This window comes from Podarcis muralis, chromosome 4, assembly GCF_964188315.1.
Source record: "Podarcis muralis chromosome 4, rPodMur119.hap1.1, whole genome shotgun sequence".
Classification (NCBI taxonomy): domain Eukaryota; kingdom Metazoa; phylum Chordata; class Lepidosauria; order Squamata; family Lacertidae; genus Podarcis; species Podarcis muralis.
This window is the reverse complement of record NC_135658.1, coordinates 35533341-35547676: the sequence shown is the minus strand read 5'-3', so window position 1 is coordinate 35547676 and position 14336 is coordinate 35533341. Positions and strand designations below refer to the sequence as shown.

The following is a 14336-nucleotide window of genomic DNA, read 5'->3' as shown; positions in this document are numbered from 1 at the left end:
ACTCCCAATATCTGTCCTAACTTCCCAGCCATCAGCTGAACACTACATCTTCAGAAATATAAGGTATTTCTAGTTTCACAACCCAAAATGGGAAATTCTCTTTTGGAAAAGGATGGGGGTGGGAGTTTAAATGTTAAAATTGGTTTATTTAAAAAAATAAATATTTTAAGGTATTAAGAATTAAACTCAACTGTATTGTGTCAAAGTATGATGATGCAATAGGAAGGATGCATGAGTAAACCCATCTTTCAAGCAAAGTTTTCTCATTCTTTTTGCTATGCACTGAAGTTTCCACTCAAAATTGCAATGTATACAGTGATTTATTCAGATTAAACCCCAGACTTTTCAAAGGAAGGAAGGAAGTTTTGCCAGAAACAAGGAACAGTTGTTACATTTACATTCACATAAAGCTTCAGAAATGGAAATGGGACAACAAATATTAGACTGGTAATGGTATGCTCCATATTTAGATAAAGTACTTTTACCTCAACGATAAGCTTAAGCATCAAAGCTAGTACAAAACTTCTATTAGAAGAAAAAATGGGTATGAATAACAGATGCTTAACTTGTTTTCATTGATTTGCTCCTTGTAAGAATAGGTGAACGATTGAACGGTTGTTTGGTGAAGATTTTCAGTGCATTCTTAAGATAATTGAAAATGGACTGTAGACTAGAGGAAGGAGCCAGGCTATAATTTTCAGTTCCTGTGGAGACTGTAGGGCAATCCACTTTCACCATAAAGCCTATTGACTTATCTAAAGGTTCACTGTGTGATACCCATTCTCGGCAATGTTTCCATATCCAGGCCTGCACCTGGGAAATGCCTTGTGTCTGGTGCGGTGTGTGGTGTGTGGAGTCAATAAGTGCAACTGCACCTACTTTGTTCATTACCTCTGAAGTTCTCTGCATGAGGAGGTCGATGAAAACCAAACCTCCATAGCCATGGGCAATGAAAGCCACCTTTTCCGCTTTGCTCTTTGAAATGAAATGGTCCCAAACGTAACTTGTATGCTCTTCAGGACTACTGCTCTCTCTCTTTGGGACTGTCAAGGGTAATTGTAGTGGACATGTGGAGTCTTTTTTCTCAGACAGGCTTAAGCATTCTTGTTCTGTCTTCAGTTCAATGAAGTTATCATTGGGATTTAAAACAATCACTCCCCAAGAACACTGCAGAGCCTTTATGATGAATGGTATTTGAGATCCGTGTTGGAGGCCTTCATGAACGATGACTTTTCGTCCCCACTGACCTGCACGAAAAGGTCCCTTGTCTTGAAGGAGGACGACCAGAGTTGAGCAATTAGTTAAGGCATCCTCACTCCTGAAAAAAAAACTGCAACGTTCATTGTCTGGAGCATCTGTTGGGATGTAAACCTTTTGCAGTTTGCATGTCTTTTCCAGGAGCTCGAAAACATACTGAGTAATTAAGTATCCAAGAGATTGATAATGTCGGTGATTAGCATTATGTGAATCTTGATAATCATAAACAAAAGGTTCATTGGTATCCATATGCCTAAGCTCCCCGTTTTTATTAAAGTCATATTTGAGAGTTTCTGGACATTCTGAACTATTTATTAGTTTTCTGAAGCTCAAATCTTCATTCATCTGTGACCACTACAAATAAAACATGCAGATCATGACATAAACAAAAAACCATACATTTCTTAAACATCTGTATTCAAGTTCTTGTAAAAATATTGTAGAAAATCTTAAAATATCACTGTTCAGGTGGGGATGGCAGTAAAAATTACTTTAACTTAAATCAGTGCAACTTAAAAAGTGACAAATATTTCTGTTTGTTGCATTTGTATCCTGTTCCATTTTCAAAGTAGCACAGAATGATGAGAGGTTTATTAGACGTTTTAAAGTGCTGGTGAGGCCCAAACCCACTAAACTTCAGTGTAAAACCCAGGATATATTTCTAGTATACTTCTACTTGACTTTTGCCAGTATCCAGTGAAGTGGTTCTATTGGTGCCAAGACTTCTGACTGTGAAGCAGACCTTTCCCTCCATCTCCTCTCCCCTTATGCCCCCTGCACAGACACCCCTAAATACAGAACATACTTACATTCATGTTGCTTGAGAATAACAGCAAAGGCTTCTAGATACTTCTGGATATTTTGCTTCAGAGATCTGCCTGAACAGAGTACAACTATTAAGATGTTGTAGTTCGGGGCTTATTGTTTCCTAATCAAGTATAGTTATGGTGCCAAATTTAAGGGCAAACAATATACAAACTCAGTTGTGCACCACATGCTAAAGATAGGCATGAAAACTGATAATGTAGGAAAGCACTTCCTAATCTTTGTTGTATTGAGGTTTCCTTGTTTTTTGCATTTCATCCAGTTCTTTAATTCTGTAAACACCATACTGAATTGCTCCCAAGTTAAAACTGCCATACATGGCCAAAACACATACAACATTACACCTATGCAATCCACACAACTTGAAATGTGCACTATGTAGAATATTGTAGGCCTACTCCTTATGAATGTGATGTATGAAACTAACCTTGATACCTAGGGGGTTGTAAACCTACATATGCCCACAATACACATCTAGACATCTACTTGTGCATCGCAATTTCTACTATTCAACAGAAGTTATTTTCAAAGAAGCATTATAGGGCTGCACCCTTATTTATTTATATTAAGAAAATTACCGTACATGCAGAAAGATATAACCAAAATCATATACACACACGAAGAAAAGGAAGCAGCAAACTCAGGTTTCCAGTTTTATGGAACTCCCAGATAAATGTAGACCCTGTCCCTGCCTTTCCTCCTCCTCCTCCCTCCTTCTCAGGAGCCTCCTGGCTATTATCAAGACCTGAGAAAACCAGACATAGGGAAACTCCTTCACACCTTCTTATAATTCAGGCCCCTTATCTGTTACATTCCTTTGGCTAGCACAGAAAGAAAAGGCCATTAGTGGCAAAACAAAGCAGGGACTGAATTACTTCAAGCACTTGATGGATTGCAGGATACAAAAACAGGGAGGAGCTTCAAAGGGTATCTGAAAACTTTCCACTAACTTCCTTTGACACATATGAAAAAGCAGGCAATATCTTTCAGCAAGCATTTCTGTTTACAGAAGCAAATGGCATTACAGTGGACGCTCGGGTTGCAAACGTGATCCGTGCGGCAGGCACGTTCGCAACCTGCAGCGTTCGCAACCCGTAGTGCCACGTCTGCGCACGCGCGGGTTGAGATTCAGCACTTTTCAGCAAAGTGAGATTTAGCGCTTCTGCGCATGCGCGACTGCCGGAACCTGGAAGTAACCCGTTCCAGTACTTCCGGGTTTTGGCGCACCCGTAACCCAAAAAAACGCAACCTGAAGCATCTGTAACCCGAGGTATGACTGTAGTTATGTTACATACAGACTAGAAATACATTTCTAAGATTCTACACCCTCTCTTTTGAATTTCTGGTGAATGCTTAAGACATTTTTTATCCCAGCAGACAGTTTAACTGTATTCTAATTTTATAGTTTTAACTGATTTTTATCTCTCTTGTATTCAGTTACTTAGCGATTATTGTAATTAGGTAGTATATAAATTATCAATAAAAAAAGCCCACAAGATACACAAGATGAGAAAAAAACTGCTCCTTTTCCCTTATGGGGTACCCAAGAGCCCATATAGAGTCCTTTTGTAGGTTCTCTATTGGTAGGAGAAAATAACAGACCAACCAGAGAATATTGAGAATAAAAGCAACTAGGAAGCCTGATCTTTATTAAAGCTTGGACGCTTGGGTTGCGAATGTGGGCAGTGCTGGATGCACGTTCACAACCCGCAGCGGCGCATCTGCACACGCGCAGCTTGCAATTCGCTGCTTCTGCACATGCGCAACCGTCAAAACCTGGAAGTAACCCGTTCCGGTACTTCCAGGTTTCGGCAGGTCCGTAACCCGAAGAAATGCAACCTGAAGCATCTGTAACCCAAGGTATGACTGTGTGTGTGTGTATAGATAGATAGATAGATGATATAAAAAGACCTTAAAATTCATATAACAGTAATCTCCTCATGCCTAGCTGTTTCTAGAGACAGAAGTGAAGATTTTAATATTGCTGGGATTGAGCACGACTGTGTCTACACCTCCAAGCAGAAAGAAAGTGTAAGCCAAATCATATGAACAATACTGTAGTTGAAATGGGTGAGAGTGCATCTTTAGGAAGAGAAAATGAAAGGAAAACATGATAGCAGTTAGAGCTATGCTTAATTAGCACAAAAGGGCAAGCAACAGGAATCAGGTGGCTGGAACCCAGCCCAGAAAGATATCTCCTTGCAGGGCGTCACTTCATCTCTCATACTGTATTCCGTTTTTTCCAAGGGGCAAACCAGTAACCTTTTTCTCCCTTCGCTTTTCTCCCTCACTGTGTGAAAAGGCAGGCAAGCGCGCTGCAAAGCTCACTCGAGAGTGGCTTACTATTTTTCTTCCTTTAAATGAACCAACGCAACCACCCCCCCCCCATGTTAACTTTTTAAAGCTTTGTTTTCCCGTTGCAGTTTCGAAACAAGACCATGAAGGGATGGCGGGGGGGGGGGGGGAGAGGCGTGAGTGCATGCGAGGGGAGGGCCTCCTCAGCCAGCCCCGGAGAGGCAAAGTGGGGCGGAGAGAGGCCCGAAAGCCGAGGAGGCTGATGCGCAACGCCCGGCACGTGGCCGCCTGGCTCGGCTTCCCCACCGAAGAGAAAGCGGCGGGGCGGCGCCTGTGCCGGAAGTGCGCAGGGCAGAGCAAGCGGCTCCCGGCGCCACTCCGGATCAACAAAGCCGAGCGCGCTCGGAGGGGTGCCGTGGCGTTTCCGCGGCCAGGTGAGAGGAGAGAGGGGCGGGTGGTGAAGGGGCCGGACCTACCCCGGGTTTGTTTTCTTTCCCCCGGAACACGCCCGGATCCGCTTCCTTTCTGAGGGATGCTGGTCCTGCGGTCGTGATTGCATTTTAAATACTCCCAGGCACCATAAATAATGCGCTGTTTGTCCCATCAGAGGCGAGCGGGTGGGATCGGGGGAGGCTCATCTGTGTTTTTAATAGGAGTTGACGGCGTCGCTCTTTTGCCAGTGTGCCTTTCTTACTCCCATGTAAACGCGTTTAGGATTGCAGTCTCAGTCCCTGTGCATGCTTGCTCGGAAGGAAGCCGGGCTGCTTTCGGTTGGCGTCCACGTCCTAGTTAAACGTACACAGGGGGTTTTAAATCCCCAGGTTTTTTATATTATGCGTATCGCGAAGTGTCCTAAACGACTAAACAACAACAACGAAGCCCTTGCCCACCTGTCTTACAGAAAGGAGTCCTTGTTGCTGCCGCAGCGAAAACAACCGAGAGCCTTTTATTGCCTTGGAAATTAACGGATTTTTATGCCATCAGCATTTGGGGGCTCGGGCCATTTCATCAGATGCATGGTGTGTTATCCCCGGTTCACCCAGTCATTAATAATAACAGGAATAGATAAAATACTGTAAACATTGAGGCAATGCAGTCTAGATGTACAGATGTTTCCTTGCAAGGTTAAAGTTCACAAAAAGACATTGATTTAGCTATGAAGCTTTTCTTATTACTTCGTCTCTAGACCAAGAAAAGGTTTGACTGTGGCATTTTGTCATGTCAAGCATCTAGCTGTTAAATACAAATGTCTTGCTGAAAGAAGGGTGAGACTCTTGTTGTCAGGTGATTTTTAGAGAACAACCTTTTTTTACAGTGACATGCAGCTTTTGGTTTTTGTCCCCCCCCCCCCCCAATTGTTCATTGATACAGTCATACCTCGGGATAAACACGCTTCAGGTTGAGCGCTTTCAGGTTGCGCTCTGCAGCGACCTGGAAGTAACGGAGTGTGTTACTTCCAGGTTTCGCCACTCGTGCATGTGCAGACAGTCAAAATGACATCACGCGCATGTGCGGAAGTGGCGAAACGTGACATGCGCAGACGCACTGTCGCGTCTTACGTTCTATTCGGGATGCGAACGGGGCTCTGGAACGGATCCCGTTCGCATCCCGAGGTACCACTGTATTGTATTGTGTTCTTGTTGCTGTCATGGTGGGTTAATATCTCTACTTCACACACGTGTATGTGTTATAGGGGGAGATGTATCATTTTTAATCTCCCAATTAGAAATGCAACACTAATAGTTAACTAGCACTAACTTGGGCGGTGTGTGTATGTGTCAAAAGTGGCTCCTTCCAGACATCACTGACTGGCCTTCAGAACACTTCCAAGGCTGCATTCCAGCTGGTTCCGCTTTGCACATTGCATATTTTTGCTTGGTTGGGATGTGTCCTTGAACTCTGATAATGCCTCTTGCTTAACTGGATGAAGGACAGGGGGAGAGATATGTGTGTGTGTGTGTGTGTAGGAACTTGCTTCTTTTACAGACATAACATTTACCCTTGTTGCTCTGTCTGGTCAGCCTATCGCTGGCCTCTCTGAAGGTTTCCCAGGAGAGAATGTGACTCTCACGCTAAAAAATAGGTTCCCCAACCCTGCTGCAGATGATGTCTCACACTACCACTTTCCCAGCATCTCTTTCCAAACCAAGCCTTATGGACCACTACATGTCAACCCACAAGGAGATATGCTAACATTACTAGTGATTCACTGAGTGTGCACCAATTATAAAGAGGAGCACGACTCAAAATCCAGACAGAACACAGTACCTATTTGATCTGGGCTATTGATGTTGTAGTCAAATCTGCCAAAAACCACTCAGAAATTTAAACCCAATGGGTCTATTTAGACTCATTTACACATAATGTTCAGTATAGCTAGTGCAGAAAGGGGTGCGGAATAAAGGGGGAAAGGAAGGAACATGCCCGGAGGAGGAAGAAGAGGGAGGAACATGCCAGTCCATGGGGCATTTTCAATTTCCTCTCCATTGTACCATTACATTTGTACAAGGCCTATGTCAGAATTGTTTTAATAGTCTAAATCTGTGATGCAGAAGATGCTGTACCAATTAGACCTTTTTCTTTCAAAGTAGCGCTTAGCATAGAAAAGGCTCCTGGATTGGTGGATGTTCTGTTTCCCAATCAACTTGGAACTCGCCAAATGAAACGGCAGAGACCAGCTTTTTATCAGTTAATGTCCTTGGCAGTAGCAGAAATGAAAACAATAGGCGAGTCGTTAATGCCGCCTCCTTATGATTTGACATCCTTGGGATCAGCAGTTGCCTTGGAGCTGTATACAGATTTTGGAGAAAGCAATCACCAGAGAAACATTTTTATTCACCCGGGATGTGCCTACCTTTAACATCTGGGAAATATGCATTGCCTCCTGATGATACTTTAATTAGCTACTTTTGGAAATGCTGATTATAACATCATTCACAATACTGCTACTTTCTGTCTGCCTTTTACAGCAGCAACTATGGAGGGGCATGGAAAAAATTCATCATCAAGTCAGCCTAAAGTAAGTTGTCCTTGATCTACATCCATTATTTTGGGAGTGTAGCTCATAATATTTGGTAGCTTTTCTAAAATGTCACCATTTGGATGGATCGGAATAACATTTGCATGTGAACAAATGTATGCCACACTCTTAGAAATGAAAAATACATGAGCATAACTACAATGACCGTAAGATTGACCTGTTTGGCAAATTAAAATTCTTACGTATAAGGAACATTGCTTTGATTTACGTAACATTGATACGTGTTTGTACTGTTACTGCATTATACATGGGGCTGAATCTGAAGACAGTTTGGAAACTTCAGCTAGTGCATAATTTGGTGGTCAGGTTTGTCACCTGGACAAGACGGTGTGAACATATTGCACTGATCCTGGTCCAACTGCACTGATTACCAGTTAGTTTCCTGGCCCAATTCACAGTGCTGGTTTAGACTTAAAAAGCCTTAAATGGCTCTCATGAACCAACCCAGACCTTGTGAACATCATCTAAGCCCCTTCTTCTTGTGTCTCCTCCATGAGGAGGGTGGCAATACAAGAGTGGCCCTTTTCTGTGAGCGGTAGTCTCGTAATCTGGGGAACCGGGTTCGTGTCTCCGCTCCTCCACATGCAGCTGCTGGGTGACCTTGGGCCAGTCACACTTCTCTGGAGTCTCTCAGCCCCACTCATCCCACAGAGTGTTTGCTGTGGGGGAGGAAGGGAAAGGAGAATGTTAGCCGCTTTGAGACTCCTTCGGGTAGTGATAAAGCAGGATATCAAATCCAAACTCTTCTTCTTGTGGAATGCTTGCCTGATGCCTTCTCTACCCATCTAGGCACCAGGTGAATATGTTCCTCTTTGAGTAGGCCTGATTAACATTCTATAGTCTGTTAAATGTGTTTGTGGGGGAAGGGTTATTGGTTTTTGCTGTATTATGTATTTTGTGTTCTCATTTTATATGTTTATGTCATGAACCGCCCTGTGATCTTTGGATGAAGGGCGGTATACAAATTTAATTGTTGTTGTTGTTGTTAAATGCTGCTGAGCATGCTGTCTTTAACAGTATTCAGAATAAAAGCAAACTAAAACCAGAACAGTCTGCAGAGTTCACAGATAAGTAACCTTACTTGTTGCCATCTTCACTGGAAGTCTCACAAGTTCAGTGCCCAGAGTTCCAAATGCGAATATCATAATTTACTAGTTTCTGTACCTTACCTCTTTTTTCCTTGAATGTTAGTGTGGGGAGTTCAATGTTGTTTTGTTGTTTTCTTTTCCATTCTTTTGCTGCAAAAAATGCAAATGTAATGTTTCATTCCAGTTTCGAATACCAAAGAAGAAATCCTCACAGTCAGATGATGTCCATGTTCAGTCCCCACTGTCTAGACTTCCCCACCCGTGGGATCGCACACTGCAAGAGGTAAACAGAAGTTTATTGTTTTCTGCACTGCTATGAAGGGCTTGGGAAGAGCTATTTTAGGGCAAGCATTATTCGTGTTTTGAAAATTAAATATTCTGTAATTACAGTGGTATCCCACAAGATGTTGTGTACTAGAGTGGTACCTCGGGTTAAGAACTTAATTCGTTCTGGAGGTCCGTTCTTAACCTCAAACTGTTCTTAACCTGTAGCACCACTTTAGCTAATGGGGCCTCCCGCTGCTGCTGCGCGATTTCTGTTCTCATCCTGAAGCCAAGTTCTTAACCCGAGGTACTATTTCTGGGTTAGTGGCGTCAGTAACCTGAAGTGTATGTAACCCGAGGTACCACTGTATTTAAATATCTAGTTTTGCACTTTATGATAAATAACACATTGAGCTGACACTTTATGAAAAATGAAGAAGGACGAAACTATTTAACACCTTTCATTTCTTCATTTTGACTGCAGTTTTCTATGCAATAAAAGTAAGATACGGAGGAGGGGTCTCTCATAAGAAGCACTTATGTCCTCTCTTTCCCACGTGCTTGTTGCAAGGACACTGCATCTCAGCAAGCCCATCCATTTAAATGGGCAGGTCTGAAGCAGAGAGACAGACACACAGACAGACAGACAGACAGACAGACAGACATCTCATACACACCCCTTTCTCTCTCATTCAGACACAGACAAAAAGGCAGCAAGTGCCCAGAGAGAAAGAGAGCATCTCGGTGCTATGTACTGAAAGGGGGTTTCCTTTCTCAGTGTACGCCACAGAAAGAATAGCAGGACTCAGTCATGCTTCCTCTTCCCTGCTGCTGAGCTGTTCCCTACTTGTGGTGGTGGCAAATTGTACAGGGGAAACCTCCCCACCCTGCAATCTTGTCCCCCCTCTCTGCCATGCTCAGCTGATCAGAGGGAACCAGCAGGACAAAAGGGGCTTGAGAGAGGGGGTGGCATGGGGAGAGGCCTGCTGGCTGCATCCAGCCCATGGACTGGAGGATGCCTTGGCTCATCTAGCAGCCTGCTCCTCCTCACATGCATGACTTTGCTTCTGCTGGGAGCATCTGTGCGCTGAAGGCTTGACTAAGGAACCTACTGCTATAAGGAGAGGCCTCCACTTAGAGCAGAGGTGGGGAACCTGTGGTCTTCCAGAGTTACAGGGCTCCCATCAACCCCAAAGAGTATGACCAGTGGTCAGAGGTGATGGAAGTTAACAGTCCAGCAATATCTGGAGGATCATAGTTTTCCAATCCTTTATTGAGAAGGGCAGGTTGGCCAAGCTTCCACAGTGTTTTTGCTCAGTGGTGGTGCACAAAGCACAGAGACCTGATGGGAGAAGGGAGGCTATGCTTAAAAGAGATCATTCTGCGCCCTGCACTACGCATGTGCAAGGTCTGAGATCACAGCCTTTGGCTACACGTGCAGATTGCTAGTTTTCAGGAATGCAATATGCCAAATCGTGTATATAGTGGTACCTCAGGTTACATACGCTTCAGGTTACAGACGCTTCAGGTTACAGACTCCGCTAACCCAGAAATAGTACCTTGGGTTAAGAACTTTGCTTCAGGATGAGAACAGAAATCGCGTGGTGGTGGCACGGCAGCAGCGGGAGGCCCCATTAGCTAAAGTGGTGCTTCAGGTTAAGAACAGTTTCAGGTTAAGAACGGACCTCTGGAACGAATTAAGTACGTAACCAGAGGTACTACTGTAATTGGAACCCATTGAAAAAGCCTGCAAATACCCCGCTCCACCCCTTCCCCGGTTCCATCCTTTCAGAGATGTTTCAGTGACGTCTTTATTATGATTCTGTGTCACTTCCTGGTTTGGAGCGATTTGTGTTTACATGGTCGCACACGTATTGAAAGTGTGTAGGGGGGGGTCTGCCTGTATAGCATTCCATTTCCATAATTTCCATAGATTTGTGGGACATGGAGCAGATTGAATTATACTAGCGAGATAAGAGAGTTAGAGGAGTTCCATCCACTGTGAAACTGGCTTCATTTGCTGAATGCTTGTGCAGCCCTTTGGGTAAAGTCTAAGGAGTGAGAAGGACCACAGACTCAAGACTGTAACTGAAATAAATGAAATTGTTTGGGAATCTGCTTTATATTGCATCCAACGGTTGGTCCATCTAGCCCATTATTGTCAATACTTGCTGGCAGTGGCTTTCCTTAATTTTTTTCTGTCCTCTTTTCACACCTCTCCCACCCCCTTGTTCAAACACCCTGCCGCCTGACCCTCAACTTCAGTGGACATCAAGGTCTAAAAATAACAATTTTAAACCAAACTGGAGGAGAAAAAGACCTTTTGAGAAACGTTACATCGATGATGAAGGACCAGCATTTGGGTAAGTGGAGGATGCTTCAGAATTCAAGGCCACAGTGCTGAGTATTTTGGGTACTGCAAGCCTATGATGTAGGACAGCAATGTTTAGCTAATTAAACAGTTAGATTGATCAATTAAGGGGGGAAATTAAAAAAGTGCTCCTGATTAATCGGGTAGTAGGTTTTTAATTTTTTTGTAAATTATCAACGCTAGATGGCAAGTGCCTTCCTAGAAGAATTCTGTTTTCTTTCACATAGGAGTGAGTATATTTTCTAAGGTGATTCCTGCTATGGTACTGTGTGTACAATCTAAAAACAAAGAAAAAGAAAGAGAGTTTTTATTCATATGCATATGTATGCAGATTTAATCTAGTAGAATGTAGTTGAATCCTGTATCTGTCTGCTCAGAGGAGGTCATTGGGACTTAACTTCCAGGGAAGTGGAATTGCAGCCTACAAGTCATATGCTTGTTCAAGCATCTTTAATCAGAAGACAGCCTGACTAGGAAGCCATAGTCTTCAAAGTTGAATTTTTAGGGGATTTAGGTTTCTGACCTCACCAATCTTGAGGTGATCTGTATTAAAAATAAGCAATGAAACCAGCAAAATATAAAATTGTCTATACCACAACAAAAATATTCATAGAAGTTTAATCTCCACCAGTTTGGGTTTGAATTCCAGTACAAAGAAACAAATCTTGCAACACTTGTGGGAAATTATTGGCTCACTTTGATGAATCTCCAAGAGGAGAATACCATGACTGTATGTCATTGAATAATCCACTGAGAGTGCTCCTCTGTTTGCTCTCAAGGCAAGGGGTGACTTCTAATTTATACAGGAACATACATGAGATTAAACTCATGGGAGATAGATTATTACAATGACTAATACTGACATACATTCATAGTCAAGTTATTTGTAAGTTGTGTTTGTAACAATTCACACAGCCTTGAATGTTATAAACTTTTAATGGCTTGTTGCACATCTAAAACCTCAATATCAAGCATATTTACATGGATATCCAAATGATTTTCAGGTGAGTTTCCACATATACATGGTCTAAGCATAAATATAATCAGAAGTTCTATGTATTGCTTAGACAGACCCGTAACAATTTATGTGACAGTAAAAATGATTATTCCATATTATAATATAGAATGCAATGAAAATCTTATACCAATTATTAGACCATAATGGGTGGAAGCAGATGCCTGGTCCTGCTATTTGCTAAAGGATTATTCCAGATTTTCTGTTATTTCTCTTACATATTGTTATAAGACTATTTCTTGTCTCTCTTAGTAAAATCAGACTGATGGTTGGACACCTCAGAGAGTTCATTGTGGGTACCTCCTTGATTTCCATTAGTTCGAATGAAGTGGTGAGCAGTGAGGCTGTATGCTAGGCAAAACTACGAGTGGTCAACCTCATGGCAACAGAAGGTGGAGGGGAACTTTGCCCTTACATTTCAACACTGCATAGCAGGGGAGGGTGGTAATGCTGCCACAGTCAAGAGATGTGAAAGTGTATTGTTGCTATGTTGGATAGATGTGCCAGCATTGATGCAGGTTGCTGACATCAGTAGGAGCAACAATATCCCCAGCCATCATGTCCCTGTACAATGTTGGCTTCAGCACTCTAACCTCTACTGCTGCCTCTCAGCACAGGAAGGCAATGGAAGGAATCCCTGGTCCATTTCTATCACAACACAGCAGATACTAGCAGTTTTGCCAAGCATACCAGCTCACCCATCACTACTGTGATACTGGAGGTCCAGCTCCGAGGCCTTCTGGCGGTTCCCTCACTGCGAGAAGCGAAGTTACAGGGAACCAGGCAGAGGGCCTTCCCGGTAGTGGCGCCCGCCCTGCGGAACACCCTCCCATTAGATGTCAAGGAAATAAACAACTATCTGACTTTTAGAAGACATCTGAAGGCAGCCCTGTTTAGGGAAGTTTTTAATGTTTGAAGTTTTATTGTATTTTTTATATTTTGTTGGAAGCCGCCCAGAATGGCTGGGGGAACCCAGCCAGATGAGCAGGGTATAAACAAATAAATTATGATGATTATTATTATTATTATTACTACTACTACTATTATTATTATTATTTTATTATTATTATTAATTCCCCAGTATTTTTTTTGTTCTTGGTGTGTGGGTGTACACACACACACACAGTCATGGGAAAAAGAAAGCACACCCTCATTTGAATTCTGTCATTCACATGACACAGTGTAATATGTCATGTGTTTCTGTTCATCTGAGGTTGTATTTTAAGACCTGCTAAGGAACAGATGATTGTTATTATGTCCTGATATTTAAAACCACAGAATTCAAAGAGGTTTCTGGTGTGGGATGGGGGGAGCTCAAGTTCCCCACCCCAGCTCTAAAAGGTGACAAACAAACGTTCTTTGGGATTGCACTGGTTTGACTGTTGATATGCCCCATGGCAAGCAATTATGTGCTGGAGCAGTGGGTTTTAGGACCGGGCTGTGTCTCATGCTCCCTGCTGTGTCTCATGGACTCAGTACATGTTACAGTATATATTTGTCTCATTTTACCCATGGAACAACTCTTAGAGGCTAAAAAAGGTTGGCATTGGTGCTTCATCCTTATTTAATGATGCTACTTGGTTGTTATAGAAACTTCTCTACCTGGCTAGTGCTATGCCTATAATTATGAGGGGTAAGGGAAGCTGAGGAGAGGACTTGTATTGTAGCCTTTCAGGCCTTGGCCACGGGTGGGAAGAGCATTGCTCCCGGGGAGGGAAGAAGGAGCCAGTACAGACACCGAGGGGTTAATTCAGAGAAAGAGCTTTTATTCTGCCATCCGGGTAGCAGAAGGAACCTGCGTGATAATTCACAAGCAAGTACAACTTTTTTCAGCCATTGCACACAGCATATTTTCCCTCCAGCCCCCCCCCCCCCCCCCGGGAGCCCTTCCTCATGAGTTTCCCTGAGCATGAACAGAAACTCCTGTCTTGGGAGTTTCCCAGGAAAAGGGGGTTGAGAAGCCTGCATGTCAGCGTGTCCAAGATTTGTTGCACCTGGGTAAGATAAGCTGGATGCGCGCTGGCAAGGCCACTGGAGGCCTGAGAAGCAAAAATCATTGTTTTCTGAGCCTTTTTGTTACAGCGAAGCTAATGCTAGCTAATGCTTTTCTAGCTACTGAATCCTCAGAGAAAGTAATTTAAAAAGTCTTGAGGTCTGGTTGGGGGGGGGGTGGACTACACA

General features: G+C 43.1%; 2 protein-coding genes across 8 annotated transcripts in view; one reads left to right on the top strand and one right to left on the bottom strand.

Moving 5' to 3' along the window:
* Window positions 1-301: 301 nt before the first annotated feature.
* LOC114595881 (putative protein ARB2BP) lies at window positions 302-5227 on the bottom strand. 2 transcript variants are annotated; one of them, XM_028726674.2, is made up of 3 exons: window positions 4854-5227; window positions 2067-2131; window positions 302-1611 (listed from the first exon to the last, which is right to left on the bottom strand). In XM_028726674.2, exons 2-3 carry the CDS (start codon window positions 2070-2072, stop codon window positions 562-564), a joined length of 1056 nt encoding a protein of 351 aa, XP_028582507.2. In that variant the 5' UTR covers window positions 2073-2131; window positions 4854-5227; the 3' UTR covers window positions 302-561. The 2 variants fall into 2 exon arrangements, with proteins under 2 accessions (XP_028582507.2, XP_028582506.2); XM_028726673.2 differs by lacking the exon at window positions 4854-5227 and having other exon boundaries at window positions 2067-2365.
* SENP7 (SUMO specific peptidase 7) overlaps window positions 4529-14336 on the top strand; it is a 40176-nt gene continuing 30368 nt past the window's right edge. For 4 of the 6 annotated variants that reach the window (XR_003706367.2, XM_028726669.2, XM_077927181.1 and 1 more), the window contains exons 1-4: window positions 4559-4811; window positions 7347-7396; window positions 8690-8788; window positions 11035-11132. Coding sequence is in view for 5 of the 6 variants with exons in the window: in XM_028726669.2 (XP_028582502.2) it covers window positions 4562-4811; window positions 7347-7396; window positions 8690-8788; window positions 11035-11132 (497 nt within the window). In the remaining variant the exon portion in view is untranslated. Of the gene's footprint in view, window positions 4812-5374; window positions 5397-7346; window positions 7397-8689; window positions 8789-11034; window positions 11133-14336 lie in introns of those variants that run through there. The other 2 variants (XM_028726666.2, XM_077927182.1) reach the window with 2 other exon arrangements.